This window comes from Diaphorina citri, unplaced genomic scaffold, assembly GCF_000475195.1.
Source record: "Diaphorina citri unplaced genomic scaffold, Diaci psyllid genome assembly version 1.1 scaffold281, whole genome shotgun sequence".
NCBI classification, from domain to species: domain Eukaryota; kingdom Metazoa; phylum Arthropoda; class Insecta; order Hemiptera; family Psyllidae; genus Diaphorina; species Diaphorina citri.
The window spans coordinates 200,536-222,079 of NW_007377717.1; the positions used below are offsets into that span (position 1 = coordinate 200,536).

Genomic DNA, 21,544 nt, shown 5'->3' on the forward strand with positions numbered 1-21,544 from the left:
CATCTGATAATACGCAGTCTGTCAGACGGTCTGAGGTCTGAGCGTGAGTGACGGGACTGGAGGGCATGAGACATGTTCCATCACCCCCAGATTTGACACTCTTTGGCGCACCGTACTTCACAGCGCTAGCGTGCCATGCATTTTTGTGTACAACGTACAACTCGTGAAAGCACAATTCGCGAGAATTCGTCAACCCGAGTTCGCTGTACAACCCAGCATACGCCCCCTGGTCCGGGGCAAACGGGCTGAATCCTCCTGTGAACCCAACGCCCTATTTGGGCTACAAAACCGCTGGATCTGCCCCCTCGCCCTTTAGGAGAACTTTCCCCGGGCAAATTGGACCGTAAGAGCCCCCTCTATGAATGGCCCTGGGCAAATCACGATTTATATCTCAGGTAAAAGCTTGGATTTCCCTTTTCCTGTTTGTAAAATAACTTCCTCGAAGTAGTGTAAAATGAGTTTTGCGATAAGAAAGGTAGCGTGTATGGCGGCCATACAACTCAAAAGTTCACTCTAATGCCCATAAATATTAATGGCATGTACCTACTGTGATGGGACTTGGTAGACCTGTGCATGAGCCCTACAAGGCCCTACACTTGAATTTAGACCACGCTACGCCACTGGTGCTCAATTGTCCGTGACTTTGCAATGGATACTTGAGTAACCTCTGTGAACCTTTGTACTTTGAGGAAACGGCAATATAAGGCAGTTCGGACACACATAGACATTAGGAGATTTAATCAGACTTAGGGCAGCAACTCAAGCTGAGACCTAGGTCTGGTCTGTGAGACCGTCTGAACTTAACGTCCGTCTGTGGCGGAAAAAGGACAAGTCCGTGGTCTGTCAGACTTTCTGAGCGTGAGTGGCGGGCGAACGACAAGACATTTAGTCACAGGAGAGCCATTAGGCAGTCTATGAAAGGGACCTACGTCCACCACCTATTTAACTGCCCAGATCTTATTCCAATTATGCTAGAGCTAGACCCACAACAGCCTTGTGAACCAATCCTGTAGAGGTGGCACAGTTGCTGGGCCTAGAGACGGAGAACTAGTCGACAACGGTAACAACAACAACAACAACAACAGCAGCATGAAATGTGGTAGGGATTGCAATGCCTCATGAGTTTTAATCCCGCAATCCCTTAGTTCCAGGCCTGCGGGATTATGGCAGATCTGAGATGTGTGAGGCCAGCCATTCACCATCAGGTAGGCCTGAAAGGTATGCCTGTCAGGTCTACCTGATGAGCACACACACACACCTTTGTAGTCGTAAATCTCATCACATGTCAGTGATTGTCTGAAGAGTGATTATCTCAATGAATACAAATTATTCTAAGCATGTAAGGAATTACTAAAGACTTTGGGAATCCGTGATTCACATATACCGTTCAGGAATTGAAAATTCGACATGATTTTTCCTCATGCAGCTCGGGTTTTCCAAATAGGTAAAGAGGTCCCCGTAAATTTTGCAGAAATTAGACAATTGAAGACCAGAAGGACCTAACCATTTTTGAGTAATAGATAAACAATTGCTCCAATGCTGTTAAGAATCAGTTCCAAAAATAATTACAGACATCGAGATACACAAGGTTTTGTGAAATCTTCCCTATAATTTTCCAAAAAATTTCCAGTGGAAATCAAAAACTTCAAAGCTGTTTTGTTCAAATCTCGATTTTCTTCTTTAGGTCCTTCTTGCATGATTTGAACGAAATCGTTCAATGACCGAGGGTACCGAAGAGTACTGTACACCGCACGAGTTTATTAACCCGTCTTCACCAAAGTACAGACGTAAACAAAGTAACTAACACATTACATTGTAAGTACATCCAGCATCTTGAATGTCCTATCAGAGGAATTGATCCAAAGTAGGCTGTGCAGTTGATTCGTCTTGTTAGGTAGACTTTTTAGCCGACCAGACACCAAAAACACGCTTGAACTTGATAAACTTGAGTGTTCAAATGTTATTGACTTGAAAGTTCTGGTTTGATAAGGTCCTAGAAGTGAGCCCGGTTTGTAACCGTGGGGTCAAGAAGGCTCAACCCAGGTGATGGGTGCTGGGTTCGAATCCTGGCCGCATTCATGAAATAAATTACATAGGCGCGAATACTCATGTGGATATCCTCATGAGGAAAAAATTGCAAACAACTGAATCTCAAATGACTGATATTAATGTTCTGACTTTACGAATCACTCCAGCGTGCAGCCCAGCATCCGAGAGGCCCCTCAAGCGACACAAATCATGGTGACCCATGGTTCGTGGGTTCAAATCTGCTGCGTCCCGCAAAACCACACCGTTACATAATTGTTTACTCATTACATAAATGTCGAGCAATTATCATTGTCTAACCAATCGGTCGGGTTACATAATCTTTTCTTTGAGATTTGAAAAACGAAAAACTGATTCCGAAGCTATAGGAGTTACGTAAACCAGAAAAACTTACGTAATTCCCTAGATGGGAGATGAGACGGGAATTTTGCTTGATTATACAACGTGCGAGGCAGGCATATTTTGCTACGCCACTGGGACAGACTCACGTAGGGGAGGGGACGCCGAAGGGGGGGGGCATGTACCCCTGAAGGGGTGGCTGCTCAAATTTCACCCTGAGATCAAGCAAATGAAATTATTATTGGTTCCCCAATTTCCCCGTCGAATGCGGGGGCAGGCATAAGTTCTACCTCTTTAACTCACCCATCCCTCCTATCCGGATACAAACTTACCCACCACGCGCAATATTACTCAAGAGATCCGTTGGAAACTAGTTCGTACAATGTGATACAGTGCTATCACTGCGCCTTTGGATATGAAATAATAATAATAATAATAATAAAATAATACAGATTTAATTTCAGCTCGACGGCCGCGGCCGTTGACTATGTGTAGACATAGACGCAGCTTGAGAAAAATAGGATTGAGAAAAGAGGAAGAGGGGTCAAATACCAGGAAAAAAAAGGCCAACTCCAGATAGAATTGGGAAAAGGTAGAGTAAAAGAAGGAGGACGCAATATGTCCCAGGTATTACCTGTGGCTGCGGGTCATAACTAGGCTGACCATACGTCCCGCTTTGGAGCCTCTGGTCCCGCTGTCCCGAGAAATCCTCTGGGGACGCTAAAATGTCCCGCTTTCGCGTTATTAATTTTTATTAAAGGACATAACTTGTGAACGTAACAATAACCTAAGTTACCACTGACCGTAATTGATCGAATTTATTTACTAAATTAACATTTTTATCAAATTATTGTTTTATTTAAAATTTGTAAGTACATATTTATTTATTGACTTGGTAATTTTGTCGGCTATTTGAACGCACGAATTTATAGATTTTCAAGAGACGTTATTTATTGTTGTGAACTTGTGATATTTCAAAGTGCCAAGTTTCGTCTTGCTTTTCCTTTGTGTGGATAAAAAGAAATTCCCCGATCTTTTATCGACCGTTTCGCCAAATTAACGCGGAAATTCCACAACTAAACTAACGTCAAAAGTGCTGGAAAAGGACTTTCGGACTTTGCATCCCAGAAAAGGGACTCCGCTCGAACCCTATTGAAGATATCGACCACTTTGTCAAGATGAACGGTGACGCTGCTAATGTTACCAATGGAAACGGAGTTGTTGACTCACCAGACAAGAAACAATTGTCCATTCAGAACCGAACAAGATCCTGGCAAGAAGAGCTGACGTCTGAAGAAATTGACGTTCCCGGAACTCCAAGACCGAGAAAGAACACTCAAACAGGTAGAAAACTCTTATACCCATATTAGGTGGAAAAAGAACAAGAGGGGTTTACTGAGGGTACTTCTTGTTGTAGCTTCACCGAAGGGGTTGATCAGTTGATGGTCTCTAGTCAAGATTACATGGCGCATCCCGAACCGCAGTCAACCATCGTGAGGACCTGTGCTTTTCCTTTGAAGCATGAAAAACCCTTTGTAACCGCCAGAAGAAGTAATAAAGCACCAGAAAGAGGTTTCAAACACAACAGCACATCTATTCTAATCGATCCAAACATAATTGACCTTAGAAAACTAGTTACTCCTAGGTCTATGTACAATTTTTTCAAGGTCCCATAGATGGGGGCGGGAATCTATTTCGGAACATTGATAAACTATTCAACTGTAACAATTAGGTACATAGATAAACTCTAGGCACAACTATTTCGGAACATAGGTAACTATTTTTTGCTACACCTTTGGCTAGACAAGTCTAGAGATTAGGTTCACGTGTGAACAGCATGATTGATAACAGATAACGCAACGATTAGGATGAACGAATCTTTGATGTGAAAATACCGCTGTGATTTGATAAAATTTAAAACGTCTGGGAAGTTCAGGTACAAGAATTGGGCCGGCCTTCCAAGCTCTGATTGTCGGACACATCTAGGTCTCTCAAGGTGTCGATCGATGATCTATCGACGGCCGTCGACTATGTGTGGACACACCTTCAGATAAACTGAAGTCGGAAGCTTTTTCCGCCAAACGCGTTCCGGCACTGTGTCCATCGATCATTGTTTGTATCGATTATTATCATCGATTATTTTGAATCGATGTGGATCGACGGCCAGTCGCCTATTGTAGACACACCTTTATACTGTGGATGTGTTTCATTTGGCATTTATCAACCACAAAAGAAGAAGTCAATTACCTAGGTATTTGGAGATTGACTTTTCTTTTGTAGAACCTTTTTTTTTACATTAGGCACCTAGGCACATAGGAATGGATAAATAAATAAGTACTGATAATTATGTACTTACATCACTTACACGTCAAATTAATGTTGATGATGAAACTTTGGTCCCGATTGCAAAGTTACAACTTTGCAAGAGGGTACCTCGGGAGGTAAGATAAGGCTAGCAAGAAAAATATTGAACAATTCAATCAAACTTTATTTATACATATACATGGGTATATATCAATCTTTTATTATTAGACGAACCTAAATATAAAAAAAAGTACAAGAAGAAGAATTGAAGTTTGATCAAGGGTGGGGTTATCTCTTGAATTGAATGAACAATATTAAAATTAATTAAATAAAATCAGAACCAACTCTGATCTCGAACATATAACCTTGACATTGCTGTTGGAAAAATAGAACTGCCTCCATCGCCTACATTTTATAATAATTGCCTTTTTATTGATTTTTCTACATTATAATTGGCAAATCCAGGGCCGTTCAAAGATGAAGCGGGCCCCGGGGCACATCTAACAGTGGGTCCCTCCTCGGTATTTCGTAGAAAGTGCCTAGCCATAGCCATATAGCCAGAGGGATTGTAGATACCTATTTTATTTTCCTTTTTGGGGGAATAACCGCTGGTTATATTAATACTGCGGGTTCTAGACAATTCTGAACCTCGGATTTACTCTTAGTTCCAAAAGGACCCGTGGATTTTCGAACTCATAAAGTTCAAAGTTAACAATTTATTTTCTTTGTTTATTCCAAGTAAGTACCTAATACATAGGTACATATTTGCTGTTCTTTTCTTGAGGTTTACTTCTCTTCTGTTGATCGATAGGTAGGTCAATGGGCTCAATGAGAATTTTCTCAATAGAGTTGTTGATAATATGTTGTATTTTGTATTGTGGATGGATAAATAATTTGCATACATTATAATGGTTCTTGGACTTCCACATAATATATCAATCACACTATCACACTTGAAACATTTAGTATTAGGTAAGTAGGTACATACATAGCTAAGTATTAGTATTTCAAAGCGGATTACATCATAAGCAAAGCTTGAGCTAATATCAATTCTTGATGATAGAAAATCTTTAAATCGCTATTTTACCTGCAAGTGTGCCGGTTTAGAACATGTGTAGCCAATATTGGTACCGAAGATTCCTGGATCCATTCCCGGATTTCCCGGCAAAGTCGACGTTTTTTCGCTTAAGTATGGCGGTGCACTTGGCCGCGTAATAATCTCACCCAACATATATAAGTACTTACATATTGCGGCCATACGAAAATCCAGTTATTTTTTGTTCTACAAATAGAAAAAAAAAATCAGAACAGTTTGTTTGTTTGTTTTGTTGCATAACGGAATACTGCCAGAGATGATCAATTACATAACTAATAATGTGTTTTCAATAGGAAGGTACCTGCTTCAATTTTCTCATTTTCAAACCTTTTGAGTAACTACAAAAAAAAAAAAAAAAAACTGTGCTAAGGCCACCCACCCACTATCAGGTTGAACTTCTTGATGTATCTGTTACTTCTGCTATGAACCGATTCAACCGATCCTATTTCCTTGATGGCAGGAATAAACTAGAGTTGTGCAAATCCAAGTGTCTTGTCAGTATCATTAATGCACTTCTTGATGTATCTGTTACTTCTGATAATGAACCGATTCAACCGATCCTATTTCCTTGATGGCAGGAATAAACTAGAGTTGTGCAAATCCAAGTGTCTTGTCAGTATCATCAATGTTAAGATTGTTAAGTGTTAATTTATTACAATAGGAATGAATAGGATTAGAAAAGTACGAGTCGGTATACTAGTAGTATACATATTTAAATAATGAATATCAATGATTGCTTAATGATTTCATCGTACCTACTGCGTACTGTCAAGTGATCATGTTTCCTTGATGACGTATCGTGTAACGGATTACTTTGGTTTTACCTCTGTTATTATACTAGTCGATCGAATCATCGGATTTTTTCTTTTTTCGGGGACAAAAATTTGGCAACCATTTTTCGGCTTTAACAGTAGGATTGTCACAGAGTGAGCTCTTCCACCCAACTGCATTTCCATTGCCTGGATTTTTTCTTTTTTTTTTGGGGACAAAAATTTGGCAACCATTTTTCGGCTTTAACAGTAGGATTGTCACAGAGTGAGCTCTTCCACCCAACTGCATTTCCATTGCCAGAGACACCTTCTAGGTCAGCTAGGTGGTACGTAGTACTTACCGGTGTTCAAGAGTGATATCCACTGGTACCTAATTAACATGTTGGGGAGTGTTTCGTGTTAGGTAATCAAAATTTCCCTCACCTTCGGCCTCAGTCCAAAACCATTTGGATCACTTAGGATACCAACATAAAGATCTTGCTGCTGGATATCAATATCGATGCAACAGATTGCAACAGCCTTGAAACCAACATAGAACACATAGGCGAAGAGCGAAAATATTGTTACTCTGAAGTATGAAGTAGTTTCAAGAGAAAACATAAATACTGTAATGGCAATGAAAAAGTGCAATCTCGCCAGCACCGTGCTAATTGCCTCTGTTAGTATCCTAACTACCTCACATTAACTATGATTGATGTACCTACTGAACAGGATTAGCACAGATCCTACAACACAAATCTAAATGAACTAATGCAGAGGTTTGTCATTTGTATTCTAACCTTGATATTGAGGGATAGGCACAAACTCGTCCATGGGCAACTTTTCAAAGGTTGGAACCACTTCAAGATTCTTTTTAACAGGTGTTGATGTAGGTTTTACAAAAGGTTTGCCAAGCATTCCTGCATAGATTTTCCTTGTTCTTGGTTATGGAATCATGCGATCCATATCCTGATCGCGTTTCTAATATGGTGTGTTATTTCAATCATGTAGGATTTTACAGAATAGTTAGTAAAAGAATAAATCTTTAATATATCATTCTCTGAACGAGAAATAGACGGATCTCTTTCATAAAACGAGGGCGAGGGGACTCTCCCCAATTTACTTACCTACCTTTCCAAGATTCCAAGTAATCTTTGGAGAACACGTAACACACGGGTTTTGCGAATCAGCATCTGGATTTTTCCTGTTAGCACACCTGACGAAGCGACGGTATCGGAGTGAATCCCCGTTTGGGGCAAGAGATTTACTGTGGGTTTCACCAACTTACTTTTTAAATGGGATGATGGTTTCGGCTGTGATGTGCAACCAATCAAAGTATGGCAGCTGATTTGTTTGTTATTAAATAAATGTTTCTCTCTCTCCCCTAACACCCTATACAAATCAAATGTAACTTAACAGCCTGTTAGCTTGACAGGCCATCTAAGGGTTGAAAAATTGTTGGTGAAATCCAACCTTAAAGTTCAAACTGAAGCCTTAATCCAAACCCTCTTCTCTGTTTCAGGCCACGAAAAATGCACCTTCCACAACGACCTAGAACTGGATCACCAGCCACCCACCAGAGAGGCCCTCCTTCCTGACATGACCCTGTGTACCAATCAGTGGCGATGTTTCATATTCATCCATTGGGGTTCACTAGGCCGTACTTTCTTGAATGAGAATTTAATTTTTATCTTACAACGTCGTAAATCAAAAATCATCTTACCCACCAATTAGAAATCAAAACCTCGGCTCTATCATCCCACGAAACAGCAAATCTAAGCTGACAGTTCATTAAATCTCCCTTTCAAGTCTCACGAGTCACCACTGGTTTCAACGGTGTACAGTTTTGCCTATAGGCAGACTCAGTACCAGTATACTAAGGTTATCACCCGCTGAGAATACATAGATACATATTTGCTGTTCTTTTCTTAAGGTTTACTTCTCTTGTGCTGATCGATAGGTAGGTATAGGTCAATGGGCTCAATGAGAATTTTCTCCATAGAGTTGTTGATAATATATTGTATTATACAATATACATAGGTAGGTAGGTAAATAGTTTGCATAACATATAATGGTTCTTGGACTTCCACATACCTACATAGGTAATAATATATCAATCACACTTGGAACATTTAAGTATTAGGTAAGTAGGTACATACATAGCTAAGCATTAGTATTTCAAAGCGGATTACATCATAAGCAAAGCTTGAGCTAATATCAATTCTTGATGATAGAAAATCTTTAAATCGCTATATTATCTACCACAAAAGAAGAAGTCAATTACCTAGGTATTCGGAGATTGACTTTTCTTTTGTAGAACCTTGTTGTTGTTTTTTTTTTACATTAGGCACCTAGGTACTTAGGAATGGATAAATAAATAGGTACTGATAATTATGTACTTACATCACTTACACGTCAAATTAATGTTGATGATGAAACTTTGCTCCCGATTGCAAAGTTACAACTTTGCAAGAGGGTACCTCGGGAGGTAAGATAGGGCTAGCAAGAAATATTGAACAATTCAATCAAACTTTATTTATACATATATATTATATGGGTATATATCAATCTTTTATTATTAGACGAACCTAATATAAAAAAAAGTGCAAGAAGAAGAATTGAAGTTTGATCAAGGGTGGGGTTATCTCTTGAATTGAATGAACAATGTTAAATTTAATTAAATAAAATCAGAAGTAACTCTGATCTCGAACATATAACCTTGACATTACTATTGGAAAAATAGAACTGCCTCAATCGCCTACATTTTATAATAATTGCCTTTTTATTGATTTTTCTACATTATAATTGGCAAATCCAGGGCCGTTCAAAGATGAAGCGGGCTAACTGTAACAATTAGGTACACTCTAGGCACAACTATTTCGGAACATAGATAGGTAACTATTTTTTGCTACACCTTTGGCTAGACAAGTCTAGAGATTAGGTTCACGTGTGAACAGCATGATTGATAAATTGATAACAGATAACGCAACGATTAGGATGAACGAATCTTTGATGTGAGAATACCGCTGTGATTTGATAAAATTTAAAACGTCTGGGAAGTTCAGGTACAAGAATTGGGCCGGCCACACAAGCTCCAATTGTAGGACACATCTAGGTCTCTTAAGGTGTCGATCGATGATCTATCGACAGCCGTCGACTATGTGTGGACACACCTTCAGATAGACTGAAGTCGGAAGCTTTTTCCGCCAAACACGTTCCGGCACTGTCTTAAGGTGTGTCCATCGATTATTGTTTGTATCGATTATTATCATCATCGATTATTTTGAATCGATGTGGATCGACGGCCAGTCGCCTATTGTAGACACACCTTTATACTGTGGATGTGTTTCATTTGGCAAGTATTTCGTAGAAAGTGCCTAGTCATATAGCCAGAGGGATTGTAGAATGTAGATATCTATTTTATTTTCCTTTTTGGGGGAAAAACCCCTGGTTATATTAATACTGCGGGTTCTAGACAATTCTGAACCTCGGATTTACTCTTAGTTCCAAAAGGACCCGTGGATTTTCGAACCCACAGCGCTGGCGTGCCATGCATTTTTGTGTAGAACGTATCTACAACTCGTGAAAGCAAAATTCGCGAGAATTCGTCAACCCGAATTCGCTGTACAACCCAGCATACGCCCCCTGGTCCGGGGCAAACGGGCTGAATCCTCCTGTGAACCCAACGCCCTATTTGGGCTACAAAACCGCTGGATCTGCCCCCTCGCCCTTTAGGAGAACTTTCCCGGGGCAAAGTGGACCGTAAGTGCCCCCCCCCCCATGAATGGCCCTGGGCAAATCACGATTTATATCTCAGGTAAAAGCTTGGATTTCCCTTTTCCTGTTTCTAAAATAACTTCCTCGAAGTAGTGTAAAATGAGTTTTGCGATAAGAAAGGTAGCGTGTATGTATGGCGTGTATGGCGGCCATACAGCTCAAAAGTTCACTCTAATGCCCATAAATATTAATAGCATGTACCTACTGTGATGGGACTTGGTAGACCTGTGCATGAGCCCTACAAGGCCCTACACTTGAATTTAGACCACGCTACGCCACTGGTGCTCAATTGTCCGTGAATTTGCAATGGATACTTGAGTAACCTCTATGAACCTTTGTACTTTGAGCAAACGGCAATAAGGCAGTTTGGACAGACATAGACATTAGGAGATTTTATCAGACTTAGGGCAGCAACTCAAGCTGAGACCTAGGTCTGGTCTGTGAGACCGTCTTAACTTAACGTCCGTCTGTGTCGGAAAAAGGACAAGTCCGTGGTCTGTCAGACTTTCTGAGCGTGAGTGGCGGGCGAACGACAAGACATTTAGTCACAGGAAAGCCATTTGTAGGGTTAATTTCAAACCTATTGGAATTTGAAGAAATTCCTGATCATCGAGAAAAAGTGTCAGATTTCAAACGACTCGATTTGAGAGGGTTTCGTAAAAGGGGTGGGGTTAGGCAAATAGATACCTCTATTAGTCCTAGCGTCTTCTTCCAACCTCAAACAGAGGTATCTAAAAAAGTTCAAAATTGTTACATAGGTAAGTAGGTAGGTACTTTAAAAATAAATAAAAGTTCGCAAAGTAGGTACCTCAGGAGGTATTTAAGTAGGTAGGAGGTACCTAGAAAGAAATAATGAAAATATTTCGATCGATTTTGGTGTCATTTGATGCAAAATTTCATGCTTCATGGAGCATCCCAAATAACAGAAATCGGTTTTCCAATTTTATTGTTGATTTTTTTAACGACACATTGACAGGACAAAAGAGGCAGGTTTTTAAAGTAGCTAAATAAGTAGGTATAGTAGGTACTTGTATAAAGATAGCTTTGTTGAATCTATAGGTATGTAAAATGGGTAGTTTTCCCTGTTAGAGCATTGTAAGCTTGTAACTCTATAACATGTGTGTAAAATGACACGTTCACGCATCTATCAATATCTTGGGAACTTTTCGTGCGAAAGTTTCAACCCTTCAATGCACCTTGTTCTTGCAAAATATCGAATTTCGAACTAGGAGGTACAAAATGTACAATTGTACATAGCTGTTGAGACCAGCACAGATGCTGTACCTAGGTTTAATCTCTGAGAAATCAATGAGATATTCTAGGAATCTAGGATCAATATTGTTCTTGTAGGGACAACCTTTTTCGAATTTCTAAGAAGACGGGAATTTTGAAATGGATATGGAGGATTGTTATAGGACCTTAGCCTCAAGCTCGAAGGTGGTGAAAATAACTAAAAAAAAAGTTCTAATGTCGAGCTTTTGATTGGGAAAACGCATGTAGGTACCTACTTTCTTGTACAAGTCAATGCAGGTTCCACTTTTATCTGATTTTTTCGGGCGTGCATAATCCATATTTCGCAAAGTGTGTTCAAACCAGGCTTAAGTGTCCGTCCCGGTTGTAATTTAACCCTAATCGAATTTCAACCTCAGGCAAGGGTGATTGATACTCGTCTATATTTGACTTGTGTGGTTTTGGGTAAAACAATTGCTCCAATGCTGTTAAGAATCAGTTTCAAAAATAATTACAGACATCGAGATACACAAGGTTTTGTGAAATCTTCCCTATAATTTTCCAAAAAAATTCCAGTGGAAACCAAAAACTTCAAAGCTGTTTTGTTCAAATCTCGATTTTCTTCTTTAGGTCCTTCTTACATGATTTGAACGAATTCGCTCAATGACCGAGGGTACCGAAGAGTACTGTACACCGCACAAGTTTATTAACCCGCCTTCACCGAAGTACAGACGTAAACAAAGTAACTAACACATTACATTGTAAGTACATCCAGCATCTTGAATGTCCTATCAGAGGAATTGATCCAAAAGTAGGCTGTGCAGTTGATTCGTCTTGTTAGGTAGACTTTTTAGCCGACAGGACACCAAAAACACGCTTAAACTTGATAAACTTGAGTGTTCAAATGTTATTGACTTGAAAGTTCTGGTTTGATAAGGCCCTAGAAGTGAGCCCGGTTTGTAACCGTGGGGTCAAGAAGGCTCAACCCAGGTGCTGGGTGCTGGGTTCGAATCCTGGCCGCATTCATGAAATAAATTACATAGGCGAGAATACTCATGTGGATATCCTCATGAGGAAAAAATTGCAAACTGAATCTCAAATGACTGATATTAATGTTCTGACTTTACGAATCACTCCAGCGTGCAGCCCAGCATCCGGGAGGCCCCTCAAGTGACACAAATCATGGTGACCCATGGTTCGTGGGTTCAAATCTGCTGCGTCCTGCAAAACCATACCGTTACATAATTGTTTACTCATTACATAAATGTCGAGCAATTATCATTGTCTAACCAATCGGTCGGGTTACATAATCTTTTCTTTGAGATTTGAAAAACGAAAAACTGATTCCGAAGCTATAGGAGTTACGTAAACCAGAAAAACTTACGTAATTCCCTAGATGGGAGATGAGACGGGAATTTTGCTTGATTATACAACGTGCGAGGCAGGCATATTTTGCTACGCCACTGGGACAGACTCACGTAGGGGAGGGGACGCCGAAGGGGGGGGGATGTACCCCTAAAGGGGTGGCTGCTCAAATTTCACCCTGAGATCAAGCAAATGAAATTGGTTCCCCGATTTTCCCCATCGAATGCGGCGCAGGCATAAGTTCTACCTCTTTAACTGCTATAAGCTTTTTACCCTCCATTCAACAATATGCTATATACTTACCCCTGAGGGGTTGAGAAAAGCCAGAAGCATGCAATTGCCCACATGGTCACCCATCCCTCCTATCCGGATACAAACTTACCTACCACGCGCAATATTACTCAGGAGATCCGTTGGAAACTAGTTCGTACAATGTGATACAGTGCTATCACTGCGCCTTTGGATATGAAATAATAATAATAATACAGATTTAATTTCAGCTCGACGGCCGAGGCCGTTGACTATGTGTAGACACAGACACAGCTTGAGAAAAATAGGATTGAGAAAAGAGGAAGAGGGGTAAAATACCAGAAAAAAAAAGGCCAACTCCAGATAGAATTGGGAAAAGGTAGAGTAAAAGAAGGAGGACGCAATATTATGTCCCAGGTATATATCTGCGGCTGCGGGTCATAACCAACTCCTGGAGGGTCCCTCCCAAACGGGCGCCTGCACTGGTTTGAACATATTATAGTAGTATAAAACGAGGAAGCCCCTCGATTCTAACGACTAGTAATCAATCAATCCTCCTCTGTGATAGTACGAGAACCTTTGAGCCGTTCCTCTCCAAAGTCAATCGTTTTCGTGATTTTTTTCGTGTTCTAATTTTCCCACCTCTCCCGTTCAAAATGAAGGAAATCGTATCTAGTGGAAGTACTCAACTGATCTCAACCTCCAACGGAAGCGGAAACGGAACCCTGGTCGAAAAGAAGAAGAACTCGTCAGCAAGTAAGTTGATTTGGGTCCTTTAAGTTGTTTATTTGATTTGACTTGGACTTAAACGTACTGAATATAATAAACCTATCGTATGTCCCCAATTTCATAAAAAAATAACATAAACCGATCCAGCTCAATGAACTTCGTTTTTTTTTTTTTAGCGTTTCGTTGATAAACTAGTTTGTGCTCTTTTTGTGTTTGTTTGAACAACTAGATTGTTTTTCTTTAGATGTAAAATAGATGTAAAAGAAATAACTTATACTCTTCACTGGGTTGGTAGGGTATTTTTATTTATAGAAAAACAGACATGTTTCGCCCCCCTGCTTTTCAAGTCTCACCAAGACGACAGCCCAGTTGACTTGGACCAGCCACTCACTATCAGGTTGACCTGGGTTGATCTGACAGGTACGGCTGATCAGGTCCGCCTCTCAGGTCTACCTATTAGTGAGTGGCTGACCTTAGAGGGTAGTGTGCCTACCTTGTAAGCGCCAGGTTCTTCGATTCCCGCTCGAGGAGGACTTGATCATAAACAGATAAGGTTCGTTCTCGAAAAGGCTCGCTTTCTCCTATTCTGTTGTTCTCTCTGCGATTCCGGGACGATAAGACCTCAGTAGTTACAGTTTCCTCAATCAAAAATATCAAACCTCAAGTCTCACAAACTGAGATTCACTTCACCATTCGGGCATCCTTTTCCTTGAGGCCCAATCCTATAACGCCCAAGTTCCAAATGATCTTGTCTTTCACACCAGTGCTACCAATATTGAGTATTGAATGACAGAAGGTTAGAAGGTCATAATTATAACGAGCCATTTGTAGGGTTAATTTCAAACCTATTGGAATTTGAAGAAATTCCTGATCATCGAGAAAAAGTATCAGATTTCAAACGACTCGATTTGAGAGGGTTTCGTAAAAGGGGTGGGGTTAGGCAAATAGATACCTCTATTAGTCCTAATAACGTCTTCTTCCAACCTCAAACAGAGGTATCTAAAAAAGTTCAAAATTGTTACATAGGTAGGTAGGTAGGTAGGTAGGTACTTTAAAAATAAATAAAAGTTCGCAAAGTAGGTACCTAGAAAGAAATAATGAAAATATTTCGATGGATTTTGGTGTCATTTGGTGCAAAACTTCATGCTTCATGGAGCACCCCAAATCACAGAAATCGGTATTCCAATTTTATTGATGATTTTTTTAACGACACATTGACAGGACAAAAGAGGTAGGTTTTTAAAGTTGCTGAATAAGTAGGTATAGGTAGTAGGTACTTGTATAAAGATATAGCTTTCTTGAATATATAGATATGTAAAATGGGTAGTTTTCCCTGTTAGAGCATTGTAAGCTTGTAACTCTATAACATGTGTGTAAAATGACACGTTCACGCATCTATCAATATCTTGGGAACTTTTCGTGCGAAAGTTTCAACCCTTCAATGCACCTTGTTCTTGCAAAAATCCTGTACAAATTGCAAAACTTGTTTAAATCTTGCTCTGTTGATATCATTACAAATTTGGTCCTTTGATTCAATCAATGATATAATCGGATATCCTAAGGTTTAACTAATTAATTGATAGCCAAAGGACAAGAATTTCAACATGAAAAACCGGTTAAAACTTCAGCCCTAAGGATGGAAATTCAATTTTCCAGTTTTTTAATAAGCGAGTGCCTCTGGAATAGCAATTTAATTTTCATACACAATTTTCATTTCAAGGCTCTTTGCATAAATCTTCTGTCTTGTAGGCTAGGTATCTAAACTTTTTTTTTTACTCTTGTTAGCCATGTTGTTTTCGGTCCATCCAATCTGACCATATTTCGCAAAGTGTGTTCAAACCAGGCTTAAGTACCCGTCCCGGTTGTAATTTAACCCTAATCGAATTTCAACCTCAGGCAAGGGTGATTGATACTCGTCTATATTTGACTTGTGTGGTTTTGAACAGGTGTTGATGTAGGTTTTACAAAAGGTTTGCCAAGCATTCCTGCATAGATTTTCCTTGTTCTTGGTTGTGGAATCATGCGATCCATATCCTGATCGCGTTTCTAATATGGTGTGTTATTTCAATCATGTAGGATTTTACAGAATAGTTAGTAAAAGAATAAATCTTTAATATATCATTCTCTGAACGAGAAATAGACGGATCTCTTTCATAAAACGAGGGCGAGGGGACTCTCCCCAATTTACTTACCTACCTTTCCAAGATTCCAAGTAATCTTTGGAGAACACGTAACACACGGGTTTTGCGAATCAGCATCTGGATTTTTCCTGTTAGCACACCTGACGAAGCGACGGTATCGGAGTGAATCCCCGTTTGGGGCAAGAGATTTACTGTGGGTTTCACCAACTTACTTTTTAAATGGGATGATGGTTTCGGCTGTGATGTGCAACCAATCAAAGTATGGCAGCTGATTTGTTTGTTATTAAATAAATGTTTCTCTCTCTCCCCTAACACCCTATACAAATCAAATGTAACTTAACAGCCTGTTAGCTTGACAGGCCATCTAAGGGTTGAAAAATTGTTGGTGAAATCCAACCTTAAAGTTCAAATTGATGCTTTAATCCAAACCCTCTTCTCTGTTTCAGGCCACGAAAAATGCACCTTCCACAACGACCTAGAACTGGATCACCAGCCACCCACCAGAGAGGCCCTCCTTCCTGACATGACCGCTTCTTACAAACGCCTCCTGGGGGCCCTAGGAGAGAACCCCGACAGACAAGGACTGCTGAAAACTCCCGAGAGAGCTGCCAAAGCCATGCTGTTCTTCACCAAGGGATACGACCAGACTTTGGAAGGTAAGAGAGACATTCCACTAAGACGACAGCCCAGTTGACTTGGACCAGCCACTCACTATCAGGTTGACCTGGGTTGATCTGACAGGTATGGCTGATCAGGTCCGCCTCTCAGGTCTATCTGATACCTATTAGTGAGTGGCTGACCTTAGAGGGTAGTGTACCTACCTTGTAAGCGCCAGGTCCTTCGATTCCCGCTCGAGGAGGACTTGATCATAAACAGATAAGGTTCGTTCTCGAAAAGGCTCGCTTTCTCCTATTCTGTTGTTCTCTCTGCGATTCCGGGACGATGAGACCTCAGTAGTTACAGTTTCCTCAATCAAAAATATCAAACCTCAAGTCTCACAAACTGAGATTCACTTCAACATTCGGGCATCCTTTTCCTTGAGGCCCAATCCTATAACTCCCAAGTTCCAAATGATCTTGTCTTTCACACCAGTGCTACCAATATTGAGTATTGAATGACAGAAGGTTAGAAGGTCATAATTATAACTGTCCTTTGTGCTTTCGTGATGTACCTAACCAAGTAGTAGATGGAACAAACTGGTTACATGGTCTTGGAACTCGTGTGTACCAATCAGTGGCGATGTTTCATATTCATCCATTGGGGTTCACTAGGCCGTAGTTTCTTGAATGGAAATTTAATTTTTATCTTACAACGTCGTAAATTAAAAATCATCTTACCCACCAATTAGAAATCAAAACCTCGGCTCTATCATCTATCATCCCACGAAATGTAGGAACCACTGTATCCACCAGCAAATCTAAGCTGACAGTTCATTAAATCTCCCTCCCTAGTCATGACTCACGAGTCACCACTGGTTTCAACGGTGTACAGTTTTGCCTATAGGCAGACTCAGTACCAGTATACTAAGGTTATCACCCGCTGAGACAATTCTCTAATCAATATTCAATTAACTTCAAGTCCTTCGTACGCCATGACGTCCCGATTGTTATATCACCGACCTCAACCCCAAAACAACCAAGAGCTCCTAGCGAGGACCATTTCGAGGTGGACAGGTGGCACATGCCGAATTCCTCAGGATGACGTACCGAATTGTGGATACCAATTCTAAGTATAAGGCCCGTCTCACATTGGATCCGTAAATTGGTATCGAGTGCGGGTATACCGATTACATTGGACTTCTTTGCCACAAAAAATTACTCTTTGATATATGTATAGATATCATAACTCAAAATTTCATTATCAAAATTCCAAACCTGAAAATAGCTTTTTCAAAATATGCTCATATAACAATTGTATTCTATAATGTACGTGAAATATGAATGGATTTTTCCTTTTAAAATAAACTCATAAACTGTAATTTCGTAATTGAATCCATAAACTGTAATTTCGTAATTGAATCATCGAATTTAATATCTATTTCAATCCTTTAATTTAGCTGAAAGTTATAAGCAAAGGTTTTTGGATGGAGTTTATTTATTGTGTTCAATATTTTAATTAAAATATTAAAGGACATTGAAAATTAAGTTATGAATAAATAGAGTACCTTAACCCTTGAAAATTATTGTGTTGTTTATTTAATTTAATCAGTTACTGGTGGATTTCACCATTGACTTAATCAGATATTTCACTAATGGGAGAATTTTTAATGATCCAAAAAGGATTTTTCAATGGTCCAAACAGGACTTTTTAAAAACTCCTCCTTTTGGATCACTAGAAACTCTTTTTTGGATTATTTTAAACACCTTTTTGGATTAAATACTCCTTTTCTTTAAGTCATTGGTGAAATCCAATATACATGTACTTACCTAGCTATTGTACATAGACTCTTTTCAGGTAAATGGAGGGAAACTTACAGTCATAATCTGCTTCCCACACTATCTATGTGAGTTTGTGAGTTATGGCGAGGAAGAAGATCTATCTATGTAGGTTTATAAAGTGGGTCTGTTTACCCTAGTGTAGTTGGTTCTTGGAAATCTTCTGAGGAATGAAGTACTGAGTGAGGAAATTGGGTGAGAACTGATACACTCCCTCGATTTCGGCTTTCTTGCCCATTTTCAGTAGGAACTTCAAAGAAGGAGAAGGATTTCCTCTTCCTTAAGTCTTTAACGTCTCAATGCTCTCCTTGAACGGTAAATTTCCCGTGGGACTTTCGTCTCGCTTTTTTTTTACCTACCTCATTTTAGTTACCTACCTATATAGTAAATTTTAGGTACCATTTTTAGACAGTTGTCCGATATTGAAACTTCTGAGAGTTGTACGGAATCCACCGTTTTATCAGCGGAGATATAGCACGAATACACCAGTTCCCAAAAGATCACTCGTCTCGCTTTTGTATCACTGAATCCATACGACGCGGTGCCTTTCAAACTTTCTGCCGGTCTCCGTTGTTAAGGTATGTCCTATGTCCTCATATTATGTATAGTCGACCGGCCATCGAGTCACATCGACCCATAATCGATCGACGCCCGGTCGACTATGTGTGGACACACCTTTTAGAACTCAATCTATTGAGTCTATGGGATTGGCAGCATAAACTAATAATGCCCCCTAATTTCTTCTGTCTGCAGAGGTTCTGAACGATGCCGTGTTCGATGAGGACCACGACGAGATGGTTGTGGTCAAGGACATCGACCCATAATCGATCGACGGCCGGTCGACTATGTGTGGATTTGTGGACACACCTTTTAGAACTCAATCTATTGAGTCTATGGGATTGGCAGCATAAACTAATAATTCCCCCTAATTTCTTCTGTCTGCAGAGGTTCTGAACGATGCCGTGTTCGATGAGGACCACGACGAGATGGTTGTGGTCAAGGACATCGAAATGTTCTCCATGTGCGAGCACCATCTAGTCCCCTTCTACGGCAAGGTGTCCATCGGGTATCTGCCCTGCAAGAAGATCCTGGGTCTGTCCAAGCTGGCCCGTATCGTTGAGATCTACAGCCGAAGACTGCAAGTCCAGGAGAGGCTGACCAAGCAGATCGCTATTGCTGTCACCAAGGCTGTGCAGCCTGCTGGTGTTGCCGTCGTTGTTGAGGGAGTGTAAGTAGAAAATTAACCATAACATAAAAATATACTCCCCATAATATGTCAAAAAGTCAAAATATAGACCTCGATTAGACTGCGGGGGCAAAGGGACTTTTGAGTCCTATCCCAGCAGGATAAACGAAGTATGTTCCATTCTAGTATCAACAGCCTATGTTAAGGCGGTCTCTTCCTGATCCCTGATGTGCCGCATCCATTTTAGTTTAGGACTATTGCATTGCAACCATAACATATACTCCCCATAATATGTCAAAATATAGAACTCGATTAGACTGCGGGGGCAAAGGGACTTTTGAGTCCTATCCCAGCAGGATAAACGAAGTATGTTCCATTCTAGTATCAACAGCCTATTGATCTCGGTAAGTTACTTTACAACTGCAATTGAACTTACATGAAGGAGTGGACGCTTTGATGTGAGAAACGCTTCATCAGGAGACATGATATTGTACCTCATCCACTCGACCCTCTTTCGCTCCTTTGAAGAGACTTGATTGAGGAAGCTAGAAGTCTTTGAAAGAAGGGTCATTTTCCATTCTGTTTTCTTCAAATTACCCTTCATTGAATAGATCTTCTCATCTAGACTAGTGTTTAGGATCAGGTCATAATGTCACATAGACCATGAGCATGATCTATTAGACATTTTGACTATAGGAAGTAGGATTTCCACTGTCTCATATTGAAAATATGTATATTTGTCAGATAAAGAAGGAAACAATCTTTCGCGAGTACATCAGGAGTTTCGTGAGAGGGTAGTGGGACGGCAATCCAGTACAATCTTTCTATTTGACCTCTCCGTTGTTTCTGTTTGCAGTCACATGTGCATGGTCATGCGAGGTGTCCAGAAGATCAACAGTAAAACCGTCACCTCCACCATGAGGAAACAATCTTTCGAGTACATCAGGAGTTTCGTGAGAGGGTAGTGGGACGGCAATCCAGTACAATCTTTCTATTTAACCTCTCCGTTGTTTCTGTTTGCAGTCACATGTGCATGGTCATGCGAGGTGTCCAGAAGATCAACAGTAAAACCGTCACCTCCACCATGCTGGGGCAGTTCCGAGATGACCCGAAGACCCGCGAAGAATTCCTCAACTTGGTCAACACCAAGTAAATCTTGTCGCCTAATATTTAACGTTTTGTCATCACTGCGTGTTTTTTTCGAACCTTTAAATCTTTATTGTTTTTTTACCCAGTATTTTGTTTTTGGTGGTCCTTTATAAATTGGTTGTGGGCTGATTTGATCAGGATTTGTGACGAATGTATGATAGTTTTGGTCGGCCTGATGGTTTTGGTCCATGTGGCCCGTCATTTATGGTTGTAGACTGTATGACTGATTTGAACCAGGGATTGTGAAAATGAGTAGCGATAATCGCGTGATAAATGGGCTGATGTATTGCAATCGTAGGAAACCTGACCATGAGTCCTTTAGAATTGATCAACCATGCTGAGTTGCCCCTTAATTTCAAAGGTTACACCAGGTAATATTTGTATGCCGTGTTTGTTATTTTTTTACCAATATGTCAGGGTCCAAAATTGAAAATCCGAATTTATATACGATTTTATTAGCTTGTAGATATATTTTAGAGATTTTATTGACGAAAGTTTAGCTTTTGAAAAACCCTTTGGTTTTCTTTTAAATATTTATATGTATTTTTAAGGCTACACATTTTACATTTAAACATTTGCATCAAGACCTGTAATGTTACATTGGACTTCTTTGCCACAAAAAATTACTCTTTGATATATATCATAACTCAAAATTTCATTATCAAAATTCCAAACCTGAAAATAGCTTTTTCAAAATATGCTCATATAACAATTGTATTCTATAAGGGTATACCGTAAATTGGTATACT

The 21,544-nt window shown here is 40.0% G+C and overlaps 1 protein-coding gene across 2 annotated transcripts; it reads left to right on the forward strand.

Moving 5' to 3' along the window:
- Positions 1–3,132: 3,132 nt before the first annotated feature.
- Positions 3,133–21,462, forward strand: LOC103507006 (GTP cyclohydrolase 1). 2 transcript variants are annotated; one of them, XM_017443135.2, is made up of 5 exons: positions 3,133–3,729; positions 8,057–8,133; positions 16,549–16,681; positions 19,406–19,688; positions 20,670–21,462. In XM_017443135.2, exons 1-5 carry the CDS (start codon positions 3,564–3,566, stop codon positions 20,797–20,799), a joined length of 789 nt encoding a protein of 262 aa, XP_017298624.1. In that variant the 5' UTR covers positions 3,133–3,563; the 3' UTR covers positions 20,800–21,462. The 2 variants fall into 2 exon arrangements, with proteins under 2 accessions (XP_017298624.1, XP_008469658.1); XM_008471436.2 differs by lacking the exons at positions 3,133–3,729; positions 8,057–8,133 and adding an exon at positions 13,684–13,911 and having other exon boundaries at positions 16,472–16,681.
- The last annotated feature ends 82 nt before the right edge of the window (positions 21,463–21,544 follow it).

What these genes read in the sequence shown, in the direction of transcription:
- LOC103507006 (XM_017443135.2), top strand. Translation starts at nt 3,564, where the DNA reads ATGAACGGTGACGCTGCTAATGTTACCAATGGAAACGGAGTTGTTGAC. An exon ending in ATACGACCAGACTTTGGAAG is followed by an intron (nt 16,682 to 19,405) that starts GTAAGAGAGACA and finishes TTCTGTCTGCAG; the next exon opens with AGGTTCTGAACGATGCCGTG. An exon ending in GCCGTCGTTGTTGAGGGAGT is followed by an intron (nt 19,689 to 20,669) that starts GTAAGTAGAAAA and finishes TTCTGTTTGCAG; the next exon opens with TCACATGTGCATGGTCATGC.